This window comes from Pseudophryne corroboree, chromosome 6 (assembly GCF_028390025.1).
Source record: "Pseudophryne corroboree isolate aPseCor3 chromosome 6, aPseCor3.hap2, whole genome shotgun sequence".
NCBI classification, from domain to species: Eukaryota; Metazoa; Chordata; class Amphibia; order Anura; family Myobatrachidae; genus Pseudophryne; species Pseudophryne corroboree.
The window spans coordinates 537537185-537552761 of NC_086449.1; the positions used below are offsets into that span (position 1 = coordinate 537537185).

Consider the following 15577-nt stretch of genomic DNA (forward strand, 5'->3'; position numbering starts at 1 on the left):
TGTTAGAAGATAATAGCTAGAATCTGATTACTATGGGTAACATTTCCATTTCTAAAAACCTGCACCTTTAAATCTCTCTGCACATTACATCAGAAATTAGAATCAGGCCCAGTGTCACTTTCCAGAGTCTGCAGGAGAGGGTTCATAAAGATTCCTCTCTTCCGAATATGCCTTCATAGACATAAAGCAGTTTATGCCATCTAAGAACAGAGCAAACCAATAGAACACAATTAACTAATTAATGTTTTTTAAATGTAGTATTCTGTGGCTGATTAAAACCAGGTGAAATGCAGGCTTGAATTTAGCCAGCCCCAGAACCTGTGTAAATCATAGGTGTCTCGGAAGTCGGAATAAAGGGATATTATGGCAAGCCTAAGCCATACTTGCCTACCTGACCCTCTCCATGAGGGAGAAAATGCTCTGTTCCTGGACTTTCCTTGTAATGTATGATTGCCATCACCTGTGGTGAGCTAGGTAATTGATAAGAAAGGTGTTTCACCACAGGTGATGGCAATCATACATTACCAGGAAAGTCCAGGAACAGAGCATTTTCTCCCTCATGGAGAGGGTCAGGTAGGCAAGTATGGCCTAAGCAATGTAACATTTTTTTGTAGAAAGAAGCCCTACAAATCGAATTGCAATTACATTATACAGTGTTTACCTTGTTTAGTGATGCAAGCTTTCCACTGCTCTGGAGAATCTACAAAGAGGGGAGGATTGCATACAAGATGCAAGGTTAGTGCATACCTCCCAACATGACCCTCTCCAGCAGGGACACAATGCTCTGCTCCTGGACTTTTCTCTTAATTTATGATTGCTATCACCTGTGGTGAAACACCTTTCTTATCCATTAACCTGTTCAAAACAGGTTCTGGCAATCATAAATTAAGAGAAAAGTCCAGAAGCAGAGAATTTTGTCCCTCCTGGAAAGGGTCATGTTGGGAGGTTTGTTAGTGACCTTCACTCTATAACACTTGGGGTAAATTTACTAAGATGGGAGTTCTATTTAAGATGGGATAGCCATAGCAACCAATAAGATTCAACTTCTCATATATCTAGCACCTTCTAGAAGATAATACCTGGAATCTGACTGGTTGCTATGGGCAACATCCCAACTTAAATAGAACTCCCACCTTAGTAAATTTACCCCTTGGTACCTATGGCTCTTCAGTGTTGTGAAACTACAAAGCACAGCATGTCCTGACACACAGCAAGCTGGAACTTCTAGTTATAAAGTAACTTGAAAGCCGTAAGTTTATTATTTATTTATTTATTTATTTATTAATTAACAGTTTCTTATATAGCGCAGCAAATTCCGTTGCGCTTTACAATTGGAAATAACAATGATATAACAAACTGGGTGATAACAAACAGTCAAACAGTCATAGAGGTAGGAAGGCCCTGCTCGCAAGCTTACAATCTACAGGGAAAAAGGCATGTATACACAAGGAAAGGTGCTATCTATCTATCTATCTATTGCATAGTTGTCCGCCAGATTGCAAAAGTTCTTGGTGGGCTGTATGATATGGTCATACAGCAATGATGAACCGGGTTCGAGAGAAAGGGAAAGTGAAGAATGAGAAGACATGTGAGTATATGTGTGGACTGTACAGAGTGGATGCAATTTGATAGGAAGGTTTATGAAAGTTATGTGGGCGGTTCTGGAATTTGATATGCTTGCCTAAAGAGGTGAGTTTTCAGGGAACGTTTGAAGGTTTGGAGACTAGAGGAGAGTCTTATTGTGCATGGTAGGGCGTTCCAGTTGCACTTGTATACAGCCATAATACAATTAAGGCCTCCTTAATAGATGAGCCTGTACTATAGACCAGTGCTGAGCGCCCATACATTCCCCCCCAGTGGGCTCTCCACACCAGTGTGACACTGCCACTGTTTTGTTTTTACTTAACTTCAGTCCCCACATGCTGGCCACACCCCCTGGCATGATTTTTTGGATTATTTCTATTTGTATGACGTAAATGAAGCTTTTCACATTTAAGGTCAAATCTATGCACAAATTCTGAAGATTGAAACTAGCTGCTGCTCATAAACCTTCTAGCATGTATTCCACTCTTCATTTAATGTAGGACGTGTACTGTAAATGGCTTTTTTGACATTTTTTTTTCTTTCTTCACTTGATAAACTCTTTTAACAGCCAGAGGTGTAGCTAGACGAGGTGCCATGGTGCCTGGAGCAAGGGTATGTTTTGGCGCCTCCCTCCACTGTACTGAATTGGGGGCCTAGCCAGCATGTGGTGGCATGTTACATTTGAAAAGAAACAATATTTAAAAATCCTAAATTGGTGACAGGACCGGTTCTAGTCCATGTGGAGCTCGGGGCGAAAGTTTCCATTGGGTGCCCCCCATGTTTAAAATAGGGTCAGTGCGAACCAAAGGCTTACAACAACATATAGGGGCATGGCAGTATGGACACTATAATGGTTAGCATTACTGCCTCACAGCACTATAAAGAGGGTGGGCAGAACTCCAGCATGTGCTGGCTGTCACTGTCTCCTGCTGTCACCTCTGGCCTGCCCTGTTCTCTACCTAGTCTCTGAGTCAGTGTGCTTCTCCTCCTCCTGCCCAGTGGCTGCCAGTACAGTGGCCCACGGGAATGGGGGGGGGGGGGGGCGGGCAGCAGCGCGCCCTCTAAATTTTTTGGCGCTTGGAGCTCGCGCTCCACCGGAGCCACCCTCGCTACACCCCTGTTAACAGCAAAACTTATACCCCTTTTCCACTACTGTGCCCGGGTCGCAGCCGGGAGCCTGACACGGGTGCTACCCGACTGTGACCCATGCTCAGCCCCCTTTCCCACTGCGCTCACCAACCCGGCATATTGCTGGGTTGGTGACGCTGCTGGTGACGCGGCAGGGGCGGCGCTGGGAGATCACATGATCTCCCAACGCCGCCCTTTCATACAGTGTAAACGGGAGCCATGTCGCATCGACACAGCTTCTGTTTACACTACAACCCTATCCGGATCATTCCCGTGTCCTACCCAGGTATTTACCCGGGTAGGATTCACAGGTCACTTGATCCGGGTTTTTGAGGGGGGACCCTTTTCCACTAGCAAGAAACACGGGTAAATGCGCACCCCCGTGCATTTACCCGTGTTTTTTGAGCTAGTGGAAAAGGGGTATAATTTAGAGAATATCTGCAGTGTTTGCAAGTGATGTAATTATTACTTAGTTATGCATGCATGCAACTTGAGGATATATGAGGCAGACCACCATCTCAACATTTCTTCTTCCCCTTTGACCTTTCTTGATCTAGAGCTATCGCCCTGTAGACCATGTTATTGATGTACAGGGACTGCAAAAGTCATTAGGGAAAATGTAATCAGTTTTTCTATCATTCAAGCAAATGTTATTTGATTGCATCCTTCTTATGATGTACTGTAGTCATTTAATACAGTACTGTATATACTGTATCTTAGCAACTCTGTTGCATCTACTGAATTACCTGCTCCAGGAAGGTGAAAAATAAGACTATAGTGAAAATGTTAATGCATTTTCTATGATAGTTACATGTCATGATATTTCCAAAGTTTGGACACCAGTGCAGGCGGAGAACAAAGCTGAAGCCTCTAGAGAACAAATCAGGGCCTCTTCTGCACATGTGCTGGTCTGATGCATGAGCTGGGGTGCATCACGCATGTGCAGTGATCCATCAAAGCGAACAGTAACCACACCTGTGGTTCTCCATCTGTTGCAGGACTACATGTCTCAACAAATCTTACTTGCAGCAAGGTTTATAATGACTACTCCATAGTGTTTAGCTTTCTTTAAGTAACCTTCATTCAGTTCATGTAACTTCTGTCACTATAACTTATGCGAAAAGGAAAAAAAAATGTATGTATTTTCTATGAAAAATCTCATTTATGTAACAAGTAGTGTAACTGTACAATAATTTATATTTGTAGCACAGATATATATATATATATGACAATGTACTATGCACCAAAATTGTACTGATTCCCCTTGAGATATTACAGTACGATGTGTTTTACAGTCCTGCTATTACTAGGCTGGAGTCACTTGATTGAGTTTAGGAACAGTTTGGATTTCAGCTGGAACAGCCATGGATGCGCTATCCTCTTTCGGAGTAGATAGAGCAATGTGTCCACATGTCAAACACTCAACAGCACAATTGCGGAACTGAGGAAAAAGCAATATTACATTATAGATTTTATAATAGCTATGTAAGGCACTTTTGCAACAGTTCCAATTTTAGTAAGACAGTAAAGATTTCTGACAATCAGAAGGCTTGTATTCTACCTGGTTGGGGACTGTAGTGAGTTGAGTGTCACATTATATAAAACATAGCTCATAACTGTATGTCCATTATTAAATCTATATAATCCTTTTATGTGAAATAGAAACCAGAGGATGTGTGTACACAGTCTTTCCTCACTATATTAAGTATGTGAAGGGTATGATTAATATTAGTTTACTAGATTACGCACCCTGGAGAAAACTATAAGGTAACTAACTGCTGGGATTGCGATGGACGGGATGCCGCTTTGGGTATACTGATAGCCTGCATCCCGTCTGCTGGTACAACATACCTTTCTCTTTCTAACAGCTGCAGCTAACGATTTCAACAGCTGCAGCTGACGTTGCCCCACCACCACAGCAGGGGCAGCTTTGTCCCTGGCCTGGTTATGGTGGTTACCGGCACTAGGATGCAGTAGAGATCTCGTGATAGTAGCAAGATTTTTCACGTGCCCAGTGAGCCGGCCGGGTAGTGAGACACTGAAAGGGTTCGCTAGAGTGGGGAGTTTTCACTCCCTCGCTCTGTGAAACGAGATGTTGGTACACCTTTTTGGTGTTGCATGCTGCTTCGTCTCAGTATGTGCTGCTAGAATACATTTGTCCCATTGTTCTTTGGAGGAGATGTATTATAGCGGCACATATCATACCGCTATAGAGCTTCTTGCTTTGCCTCTTTACCGAGGTGAAGCTACACTCCCCCCTCCAGTGATTCTTGCCAGTGCTCACAGGGCATCAACCTAGTGCCAATGTGCTGTGTCTCACCGCCCGGTCGGCTCCACTGGTCATGTGCAGGATCTCACTACTATCGCAAGATCTTCCATGCTGCCCAGAGCTGGCAGCCATCACAGCCGGGAACAGAGCTGCCGCTGCTGTGTTGGTGGGGTAACGACAACTGCAGCTGTCGAAATCGATCATACATTGGGTGGCACATAATAGCAGCACCAATAATGACATCATGTGCCACACATCTCCTCCTTAATACATAGGGGAGAAGTGGTATCAGCACACATAACGTGCGCTGATACCACTCTCCCCCGCGCGCGCCCTTTCATACATCTGTCCCAGTATTCCATAGATACTGAGATTTACGTTGGCATATTGTGACATATTTACCTGTTTGTTTAGAAAGATATAGATGATTGGGTTGTAGACAGGGCTGGTTTTGGCAAAGTACGTTGGTAGAGTTGCAGCAAGAGGAGAGATGTAGAGTGTTGGTTTAATAATGACGATCAGAGCAAAAACTGTATATGGCAGCCAGCATATGAGAAAAGCAATCACCATGAAAAGCACCATTACTACTACACGTAGCTCTTCCTCACGGTCTGTTTTTCCTCCCTGCCCTTCTATTTTCCGGTTCAGCTAAGGGAAAACAAGCACAATATAAATGGTGGTGCAATCAAGATCACAGTACATTTCTATTTATTTCAGTTGCCATGAAATCTGCAATAACATGAGGTTTATTCACAAACTTTATTTTTTATTTTTTTTTTATTTTAACACATCTGTGCATACACGTGCATCATGCTCCAATAGGCAAGTTCACATGTTTGCTACAAATTTGATGACAACAGTTACTGGGACTTTGATATTTTGTTGATAAGCATGCCGGGGCTGGTTCAGAGTTGCAAGCAAATAAAAAAAACAAAAAACGGTGTAACTTTGCACCTCGGCAAAACCATGCTGCATTGCAGGTGGGACAGATTTAAAATATGAAGAGAGATTTAGATTTGGGAGGGGTGTGTCCTAGCTTACAGTAAATCTAAATTGCAGTGTAAATATAAAGTTAATATAATGTAGCCAATACTTACCCTGCATGCAAAAGAGAAAAAAGAAAAAAAGAAATGCATCCGCATGCCTTGAATAGCAACATCTTTTGTCCAGGTGCAAATTTATTTGCTTTTTTTTTTACTTTGCTCCCAACTCAGAATTCATCCCACTGTCTACAGTTACTGTCCTGTGACCTCATCAGCCTTTTACAGGCTTTCTGCTGTATGTCCAAATATATCTGAACTCCATAAGATATATCCTTATACACTTGGGAACATTTTTGAAAATTGGTGCACATGTACAAACAGTTGCTGTAGTGACCAGACAAAGACGCTTTCTTTTCCACACTATTCAAGAAACATGACTTAATCTGATTGTATTTTTGGATTACAGCACCTACTTTGCACAGTTTCTTGCATTATATATCCATTATCATCAATGTTTCCCACTGTGTTTTGTTTTGAATTTATTGTACAGTATGGCTGTGTACACACTTGCCGATGTGCACCCGATATACTGTCCGTACCGGCGGATCGGACGATATATCGTATACATCGGCAAGTGTGTATACCCTATATAGTTAACGGTGCGTGCTCCCGCGGGTCGTTAACGAGGTATAATATCTTTCGTTTTCAACTTGAAATCTAAAGATATTGTTCGAGATGGCATGCACCTGGATGTGCGTGCATGCCATCACTGATGAGACGCAAACGATATCGTTCAGTGTGTATGAACGATATTGTTTGCTGGGGATCTTGCAGAATGTCACTGACATCGGCAAGTGTGTACCCAGCCTAAATGTATAAATCCAACAAGTGCATGTTTTATAGTAAATTAAACTTTACCTTATGTAATGATCGCAGTATAGTTCCATATGAAAATCCAATAATGGCTACAGGAATAATGAAGCATGTCAGAAAGTATGCAATCAGATAACTATAGTTGTTCCATGTCCTCTCTTCCCATCCAATGGAGCAAGAGGTCTGAACACCTTCAGGACCATAGGAACTCCAGCCAAACAGTGGTGCTACAGCCCAAATCAGACAAAACAGCCAGATAAATATCAGTCCTTGGTAACCTCTTCGAGTGTTGAGCTTCAGGGCTCCAACTGGCTGGCAGACCACATTGTACCTCTCATACGCTAAAAGGGTGAGAGACCAGAGTGACACAATTCCTGCAAGAATGTAAATCAACAGATAGAAAACAATAATGAAAGGTTTTTTTTCTGTTTTATAATGCAAAACAGACAACTACTGTAGAAAGTCACTTATTGCATTTATATGATGTTTTATTTTATATTGCCTTATATAAAAAATAAGAAATTATTTGTATTGTGCAGGTTCTGCCTCTTTTTTAAAAACAGATCAGAATTGACAGTAATTCTGAATTAAAATGTAGTCACCACAAAATTAAACATTTCTGAAAATAGATAAATGAAGAAAAGATTTGCTTTTGTTTGTCAAAATATTTTATGATTGACCAGGACTGGTTTTACCTATTACTTTGACCATAAATAATTTTAATTGGTCCTGGAGCACCAACCCAGGGCACCCTTGCAAGTGCCCTGAGGCACCCCACGGTGCCATGGCACACAGTTTGAGAACCACTGACCTAGGGGCATATGCATCATCACACTGAGCAGGGGAAAGGTAATCAATTAAACTGCCTTTTACCTGTGCGGTAAACCAGGGGTTGAACATATGCTAACCCAGTAATTCCCCATAAATCAATTGGTTTCTCTGCGCATTAAAATCGAGAATTTGCATTCTAACATGGTTTTTTTTCTCGCAGCTCCTGAGGCTGCGGTAAAGAATCCTAACATTACCGTAATTTCCAGCAACTTTGCGCATCATTTAATTGATCCCATATATGGTTATGCATTTTATAAACAATACTTTAATACATATTTGTTGTTTTTCTACCATACCATATTACCAAATTTGTATCATTTCATATTTTGATACTTCAAGTGTTTCAGCATGTCAAATCAGGATATGACATTTCAGCATTAAAGTTGTGCAATTAAGCCTTTAAACTCTAAAAGCTGTATAATACAATGAATTAAAAGAAAAATAATGTATTTTAACATATATGACCTTTTAATACTCTGTTTATATCCATCCATGTTCTCATTTTCACAGTAGAATACTAGCTTACACATAAATAAACCATTTACAAACCAATCAAAATCCTAAAATCCCCAAAGAATCAATAAATGATGACCTGTTGAAAGCTATGTTTAATTTACAAATAATCATTTGCTTGCAAAATATACAATTACTAGAATTAAACAGTGTGATAACTTACCAAAATAGTTGACTGCAAATCCCTGAAAAATGCAGAATTTTTTACCCAGATAGAAGTAGCCATGATAAGTGGTACTGACCACTATGGTAGTACCACACAATGTCATTAATAGGTCAGAAAATGACAGGTTTAGAATAAAAATATTAATAGGATTGCGAAGTTGCGGGTATCTTATGGTTACTAGAATCACTAGTAAATTGTTGAAAATTGAGAATACAGCATTTAAAAACATGATAAATGACAGAATGCTATATCCAGATCTAGGAAATATAGTTGGTTTTGCAGTTAAAATCTCACTAAAATCAGTTGTGTTGATATTGACCTCCATATTGATATAGCCTTTCTCTTCCCGACTTGTTAAGACTCAATATGCCCTGATGTTATAGCTTCTGGCATTCTTGCTTCTCAGCTGCCTGACTTGATCTGTAAAATTGCTTTTAGATTTATTGTTTTGTGTATTATAAAGGATAGACACATGCTTTAATTAAGGAGCCATCTGTTCATGTAAGCTTGTCTTTACAGGTACATAAGTACTAGAAAGATAGTTAATAAGATTAAATAGTAATTTGAGCAAGGATTTATTATTATTATTATTATTATTATTGTCATTACTTTTTATTATTATTATTATTATTATTAATAATAATAATAATAATAATAATCATCATCATCATAATAAAAATATGAATAAGAATACTAGTAATACCGCCATGTTTGCTATCTGTCTTGTTTTAAAGTATAAGCTACTAGGCCACTATTTATAAAAATGTGGCGAACAGGAGGATGTTTTATTGGTGTAATATAATTTTTTTTTATTGTTGTAACTTATCCATAAAATATACCAAAACATAGCGGCCGTGATACAGGCAGTAAGGGTTACGCATATGCGTATGTGGGTGTACTAGAAATAACATTTCAAGTTTGCTAACAGGACCCACTGGTATCCAGATGGAAGATAGACAGTAAATAGATAGTCAATAGTTCGACACCAAATGGTTGACAGCCAATAGGTCGACAGGGTCCAACGGTCAACAAGGTCCAAGGATCGACAGTTAAATGGCTGACGTGGACTTAGGTCATCAGGATCAGAAGGTTGATGTAGAAATGGTTCACACAGAAAAGGTCGCCACATTGTTTTTCATGATTTTTCTAGATTTTAAGGGTTAGGTGTTAGGCACTTGGGGAAGGGTTAGGATTAGGGATAAAATAACATGTACTGTAAAATGCATGTCCATTTTTGACCCTGTTTACCATCTAACTGTTGACCCTTTGATCCTGTCAACCTACTAACTGTCTATCTAGACACTATAGATGTTTTAATCTACACTTCGGGCCCACTTACTTTTTTCTCTGTCTTTTATTATCTAGTCTTTGCTACTGTTTTGTTCCCAACTGTACAATGAGCTTAATAAATAAATGTTAATTTGACTCTTTCCACCCTGCATGTTTCCACCTAGGCACATAAATGATGAAATAATAGTGTTTCAGCAAAACAGGTTCTTAATATTGCAAATTAATGGAGCAATATACAGTACTAGCTTTTGCCCACGGCTTCCCTTGCATGGATGTCTGTTGTTGCTCAGAGGAACTCATTTTGCAAAGACAGTAGTGCCATCTCATATTGTGATGTATATTTATTATTGTACACATTGATCACAACATTTTTTTGTAAGCAATATTTGCAGTTTTTCCTTCAGGGGTTAACACAAAAAGATGCTCGGGGCTAATAACTTGTGAGTAAGCCACATAAAGTTGTCCATGGGAGAAGCAGCTGGTCCTGAAATATACACCTGCGCCCATGAGCGTTTGACCTTGTGACTTGTTGTTTGTCAAGTGGAGACTTACAGGAAACTGAAGGCACTTTAATTGAAAAGGAAAATTGTTGGGAATAAGGGGTATACGTGGTATGAACACAGCCTCAATTAGGTTCCTCCGCAGAGCAGTCACTTTAAGTCTGGTTACATTGCATAATCTGGGTGGAGTCAAGTTCTGCAGAAGCATAATTGGAACACCAACTTTCATTGCAATGCTGTGCGCTGGAAGTCCAGCTGCACTAAGTGATTTCAGAAACTCCACAAATATAGTCAGTTTGGACTTGAGGAACCTGCACACTGCACGTGCCAAGTTTCAGGTGTCTGTTTGTTCCTTTATTGCCCCTCTCCCTGATGTCACATTGAAAGTATACATACCTCAGTTTCTTTCTAGGTCACTAAGCTATACAATAGTGAAAAGTGCTCCAAATTCATCCAGTAGTTTTTGCGTGATGCAGGAACGAACAGACAAGTATACAAACAGACCCAAGTTCTGAAGAGCCTATGCAGATCAGCTGTTCCCTTCTCACCCTGGAACAATGTGAGAGACATACAATATATTTTTTTTATTGTGTCGGTTTTGGTCATATGCATGGGTCCTGTCCTAAAAGTCAGGGAATGCCCACTCCTAACTAATGGTGGAGAGGTCAGTCTAGGAGTGACTTCTCACTCTTCACAAAAACCTGGCTGTGTTTGTCTTTGTTCTTTCCATGATTTGACATAGTAGCATAGTAACATAGTAACATAGTTAATGAGGTTGAAAAGAGGCAAAATGCCCATCGTGTTCAACCTTTAGTATGTATTGAGCTGTGCACATTATAATGCACCTGCTGAAGTAATGGTTTAGTACCAATTGACAACTATAATTCGTACCACTCCCAGATATTTAATGTCAATATATTAAATGCTATATCCTTGGATACTTTTTTCAGTTAGAAATTTGTCCAATACATTTTTAAATGCATTTTTCAGAGTCTGCCATTATTACCTTCTCCGGCAGGGAGTTCCAAATCTTTATTGCACTTACGGTGAAGAACCCTTTCCTACAATGTGTACGGAATTTTCTCTCCTCTAGCCTCAGTGACGGCCCACGTGTCCTATACAGAGTTCTATTAATAAACAAATCCCCTGCTAACTCCTTGTAATGATCCTTTACGTATTTAAAGATATTAATAATGTCTCCTCTTAGTCGCCTCTTTTCTAGTGTATACATATTTAACCTAGTAAGCCTTTTCTTGTACTCCAGTGTCTCTAACCCTTTAATCAGTTTAGTAGCTCGCCTTTGAACTTTTTCGAGTTCCCCGATATCTTTTTTATAATATAGTGCCCAAAATTGAACACAATATCCCAGGTGCGGACGTACCAATGATTTGTACAGCGGCAGCATTACATCCTCATCCCTTGTCTCAATACCCCGTTTTATGCACGCAAGGGCTTTACTTGTCTTCTTTGCTGTATTTTGACATTGAGTACTGTTATTAAACCTATTATCTATGAGCATCCCCAAATCTTTTTCCACTACTGTTACCACTATATTTTCCCCATTAAGTGTGTAGGATGAAAGTTTGTTTTTTATCCTAAAATGAATAACTTTGCATTTTTTATATTGAACCTCATTATCCATTTAGACGCCCAGGTTTCAAGTTTAAATAAGTCATTCTGTAGAGACTCCACATCGATTTCTGAATTAATTACCTTACACAGTTTAGTATCATCTGCAAAAATTGACACTGTGCTTTCCAGGCCTATTCCTAGATCATTAATAAATATATTGAACAGTAGCGGGCTGAGTACGGACCCTTGTGGTATTCGTCTGACTACTGGTGCCCAGCTCGAGAACATCCCATTGACCACTACTTGTTGTACCCTGTTATCCAGCCAATTACTTACCCATGTACACATAGTATTTCCTAGGCCAAGTTCCCTTAATTTGATGATCAGTCTCCTGTGAGGTACTGTATCAAAGGCTTTTGCAAAATCTAAATACACCACATCCACTGCTTTTCCCTGGTCAAGATTATCGCTCACTTCCTCGTATAAGCTAATTAAGTTAGTTTGACATGATCTGTCCCTCACAAACCCATGCTGACTCTTGCTAATAATGTAAGTAGTCTGCAGATAATCCTTTATGCCAGGCATTCCCAACCACGGTCCTCAAGGCACACCAACAGTGCAGGTTTTACTGATATCCAGGCTGCAGCACAGATAGTTAATCAAAATAACTGAGCTACTAATTAAGTCACCTGTGCTTAAGCCTGGATATCACTAAAACCTGCACTGTTGGTGTGCCTTGAGGACCGTGGTTGGGAATGCCTGCTCTATGCTATCCCTCAAAATTCCTTCCAATATTTTACCCACTATAGAGGTTAAACCAACTGGTCTATAGTACCCTGGATGATTTTTAGTTCCCTTTTTAAATAACGGCACTACTTCAGCTATACGCCAATCCTTCGGTACCATACCTGATCTAATTGAACTATAGAAAATCAAGTATAAGGGTCTTCCTAGCTGTGACCTAAGCTCCATAATAACCCTCGGGTGAAAACTATCTGGGCCTGGTAATTTATTAATCTTTATGTTGCTTAGTCTCTCCAGGACAACTTGCTCACTTGAACAAGCATCTAGCCAAGAGTCATTACCTTCACTGTCCTTATGCACTACTATCACTGTCTGATCCTCCCTGGTGAATACTGATGGAAAAAAAATGTTCAGTATTTCTGCTTTTATTTTGTCATCATTTATCAAGGCTCCCAGTTCATCTTTTAATGGGCCTACGTTCTCCTTTTTTAACCTTTTACAGTTTATGTATTTATAAAACTTTTTAGGATTGGTTTTACTCTCTATAGCGATTTGTTTTTCGTTTACAATTTTAGCTTATTTGCATCTTTTATTGCATTCCTTGTAATACTGGAATGACTCCGCCCCTCCAATATGTCACGCTCGGCTTGAGTTGAAGATCTGATGACTGACAATTGACTGAGGGAGCAGCTATCAGCAAAGGAAGGAAAAGAGGTGGCTGAATGTAGTTCTTACTCATGGATTGAAGATGTAGAGGGGTGGGCAATGAGGACAATGAACGAGAATGATACACTGAAGAAAGATTTATTCAGCTTTACTGAGACCACATTCATACACAGCGCCTAGGAGATAAGTCTGACTGAATTCTGAAAGATGAAATGTTCATGACTTGTAAACGATGCTGAAGAATACTGAATGAAGAAGTGACTTGTGATTTGTATATGATGCTGAAGAACTCTGAATGAAGAGATGACTTTTGATTTGTAAACGATGCTGAAGAACACTCAATGAAGAGATGACTTGTAATTTGTAAATGATGCTGAAGAACACTGAATGAAGAGATGACTTGTGATTTGTAAATAATGCTGAAGAACACCGAATGAAGAAATGACTTGAAGAACGATGTTGAGGAGAGGATCGCTGTGAGCAACGTCAGCAAATGGAGACCCTCTATCAGATTGAGGACCCAGCGGTTAAACCGCAAGAGCAGGTGGACTGGGAGCAAAGGACTGCAATAACAGAACTGACCACCGGGTGGCCACAACAGAACCAGGATACCAGGGGTTAACCTGGGAGCACAGAGCTTTAGCACCTTACAGCAGCAAGTAACTTGAAGCACTGGCACCATGACTAAGCATCACCCCTTTTTTATAAGGGAAGACTGCACCGGATTGGCTGGGTGCGAACTGGGATACCTATTGGCTTTGCTTGGTCTCCAACATGGCAGCCCCCTGCACAGAGGACACATGTGGAACAAGCACACAGCCACTACCTCAGGCCTCAGCCTCCCAGATGCTGCACTCCAGCAACAGAACACGTGGAAAAAGACACCTCCGGCTGCCATGCTCTGCTCCCTAGGACCCAGACCCCGGCCTCCAGAAACCCAGCAGTCGCATCGGAGGGCCTCACTGCCGTATCTCTTATCTGCCGCAGCCACACCAGCCAGCTAACAGGAAGGCCGCAGGGACCAGAATCAGAGGTAAGACTCCAGATGCTGACAGTACCCCCCCTTTTTAGGGTAGTCTCCAAACACCCACGCTGCTTAGTGGGATTCTTGGTATGAAAGGCACGAATCAGTCTAGGAGCATTAACATTGGAGCAGCCACCAAAGATCTTTCCTCCGGACCATATCCTCCCCAATCTATGAGATACTGGAGATGACCATACCTCTTGCAGGAGTCAAGAATCTTATGAACCTCGAATTCCTTATTTTGAGCGGTTTGAACCTTGGGAGGTTTAGGGAAAGCTACCCGAAAACGATTTAGTACAAGAGGCTTTAGCAGAAAAATGTGAAAGGCATTGGGAATTTTCAAATAGGGAGGCAGTTTCACCTTGTAAGAAACAGGATTCAACACTCTTTCAATAGGATACGGACCGATGAATCTTGGAGCAAACTTTTTGGTAGGAACTTTAAGTCTGAGGTTTTTGGTGGATACCCAAACATGATCTCCCACTTTGAGACTAGGAACAGCCCTCCATTTCCAATCAGTGTAGGTCTTATATTTCTGGGAAGTCTTAAGTAGCGCCTTATGCATTTGTCCCCAAATCTTAGTGAACTGACGAAGAGCGGATTCAGCAGCAGGAACCTCAAGAGCTGGGAGAGATTCGAAGGCAGGAACTCATGGATGAAAACTGTAGTTAATGAAGAAAGGAGTGGTATTGGTAGAGGAATGATATAGGTTATTGTGTGTGAACTCCGCAAATGGGAGGTAATCCATCCAGTCATCCTGAGCAGGGGACATGAACAACCGTAAGAAAGCTTCCAGATCTTGTTTGACTCTTCCTATCTGGGGATGATAGGCTGAAGATAAGTTCAACTTGATTCCTATGACAGAGCTGAGAGATTTCCAGAACATGGCAATGAATTGAGGCCCCCGATCAGAAACTATTTCCTGTGGGAGACCATGCAAATGTAAAATCTCTGAGAAAAACAATTTGGATAGCTGAGGAGCAGAGGGAAGACCGGTGAGGGGTATGAAGTGAGCCATCTTCGAAAATCGGTCCACCATGACCCAAATGGTGTTGTGCTTTCTGGAGACTGGCAAATCGGTTATGAAATCCATAGAGATGTGAGTTCAAGGCTTATGTGGTGTTGGAAGTGGACGAAGAAGATCCGAAGGAGATGTTCATGGAGTTTTTTTATTGAGCACACTTGGAACAGGCTGCTACAAATTCAAAGACATCCGTTTTAAGATGAGGCCACCAGTAGAATCGTTAAATGAACTTGAGAGTCTTAAGACCACCGGCATGACCCATGAAAGGCGAAGAATGAGCCCACGTAAGCAATTTCTTTTGAAGATTTGGTGCCACAAAGGTTCTCTCCGGAAGAGGAAGAGGAACAGTATGAGTTGAAACAAATGAAGCCGGATTCAGAATAAATTGTTTCTCAGAGGAGTCGAGTGAA

At 40.8% G+C, this 15577-nt stretch overlaps 1 protein-coding gene across 1 annotated transcript; it reads right to left on the reverse strand.

The window, feature by feature from the left end:
- Window positions 1–3953: 3953 nt before the first annotated feature.
- LOC134935423 (parapinopsin-like) lies at window positions 3954–8722 on the reverse strand. Its single transcript, XM_063930498.1, has 4 exons — window positions 8345–8722; window positions 6883–7211; window positions 5384–5629; window positions 3954–4153 (listed from the first exon to the last, which is right to left on the reverse strand). The coding sequence occupies exons 1-4, from the start codon at window positions 8670–8672 to the stop codon at window positions 4019–4021; spliced, it is 1038 nt and encodes a 345-aa protein (XP_063786568.1). The 5' UTR covers window positions 8673–8722; the 3' UTR covers window positions 3954–4018.
- Between the last annotated feature and the right edge of the window lie 6855 nt (window positions 8723–15577).

Excerpts from the sequence above, each read along its gene's own strand:
- LOC134935423 (XM_063930498.1), bottom strand. The coding sequence starts at position 8,672 with ATGGAGGTCAATATCAACACAACTGATTTTAGTGAGATTTTAACTGCA. Across the intron at positions 7,212-8,344 it reads ATTTGCAGTCAACTATTTTG|GAATTGTGTCACTCTGGTCT; the intron begins GTAAGTTATCAC and ends ACATTCTTGCAG. Across the intron at positions 4,154-5,383 it reads ATATCTTTCTAAACAAACAG|TTCCGCAATTGTGCTGTTGA; the intron begins GTAAATATGTCA and ends CTTTTTCCTCAG.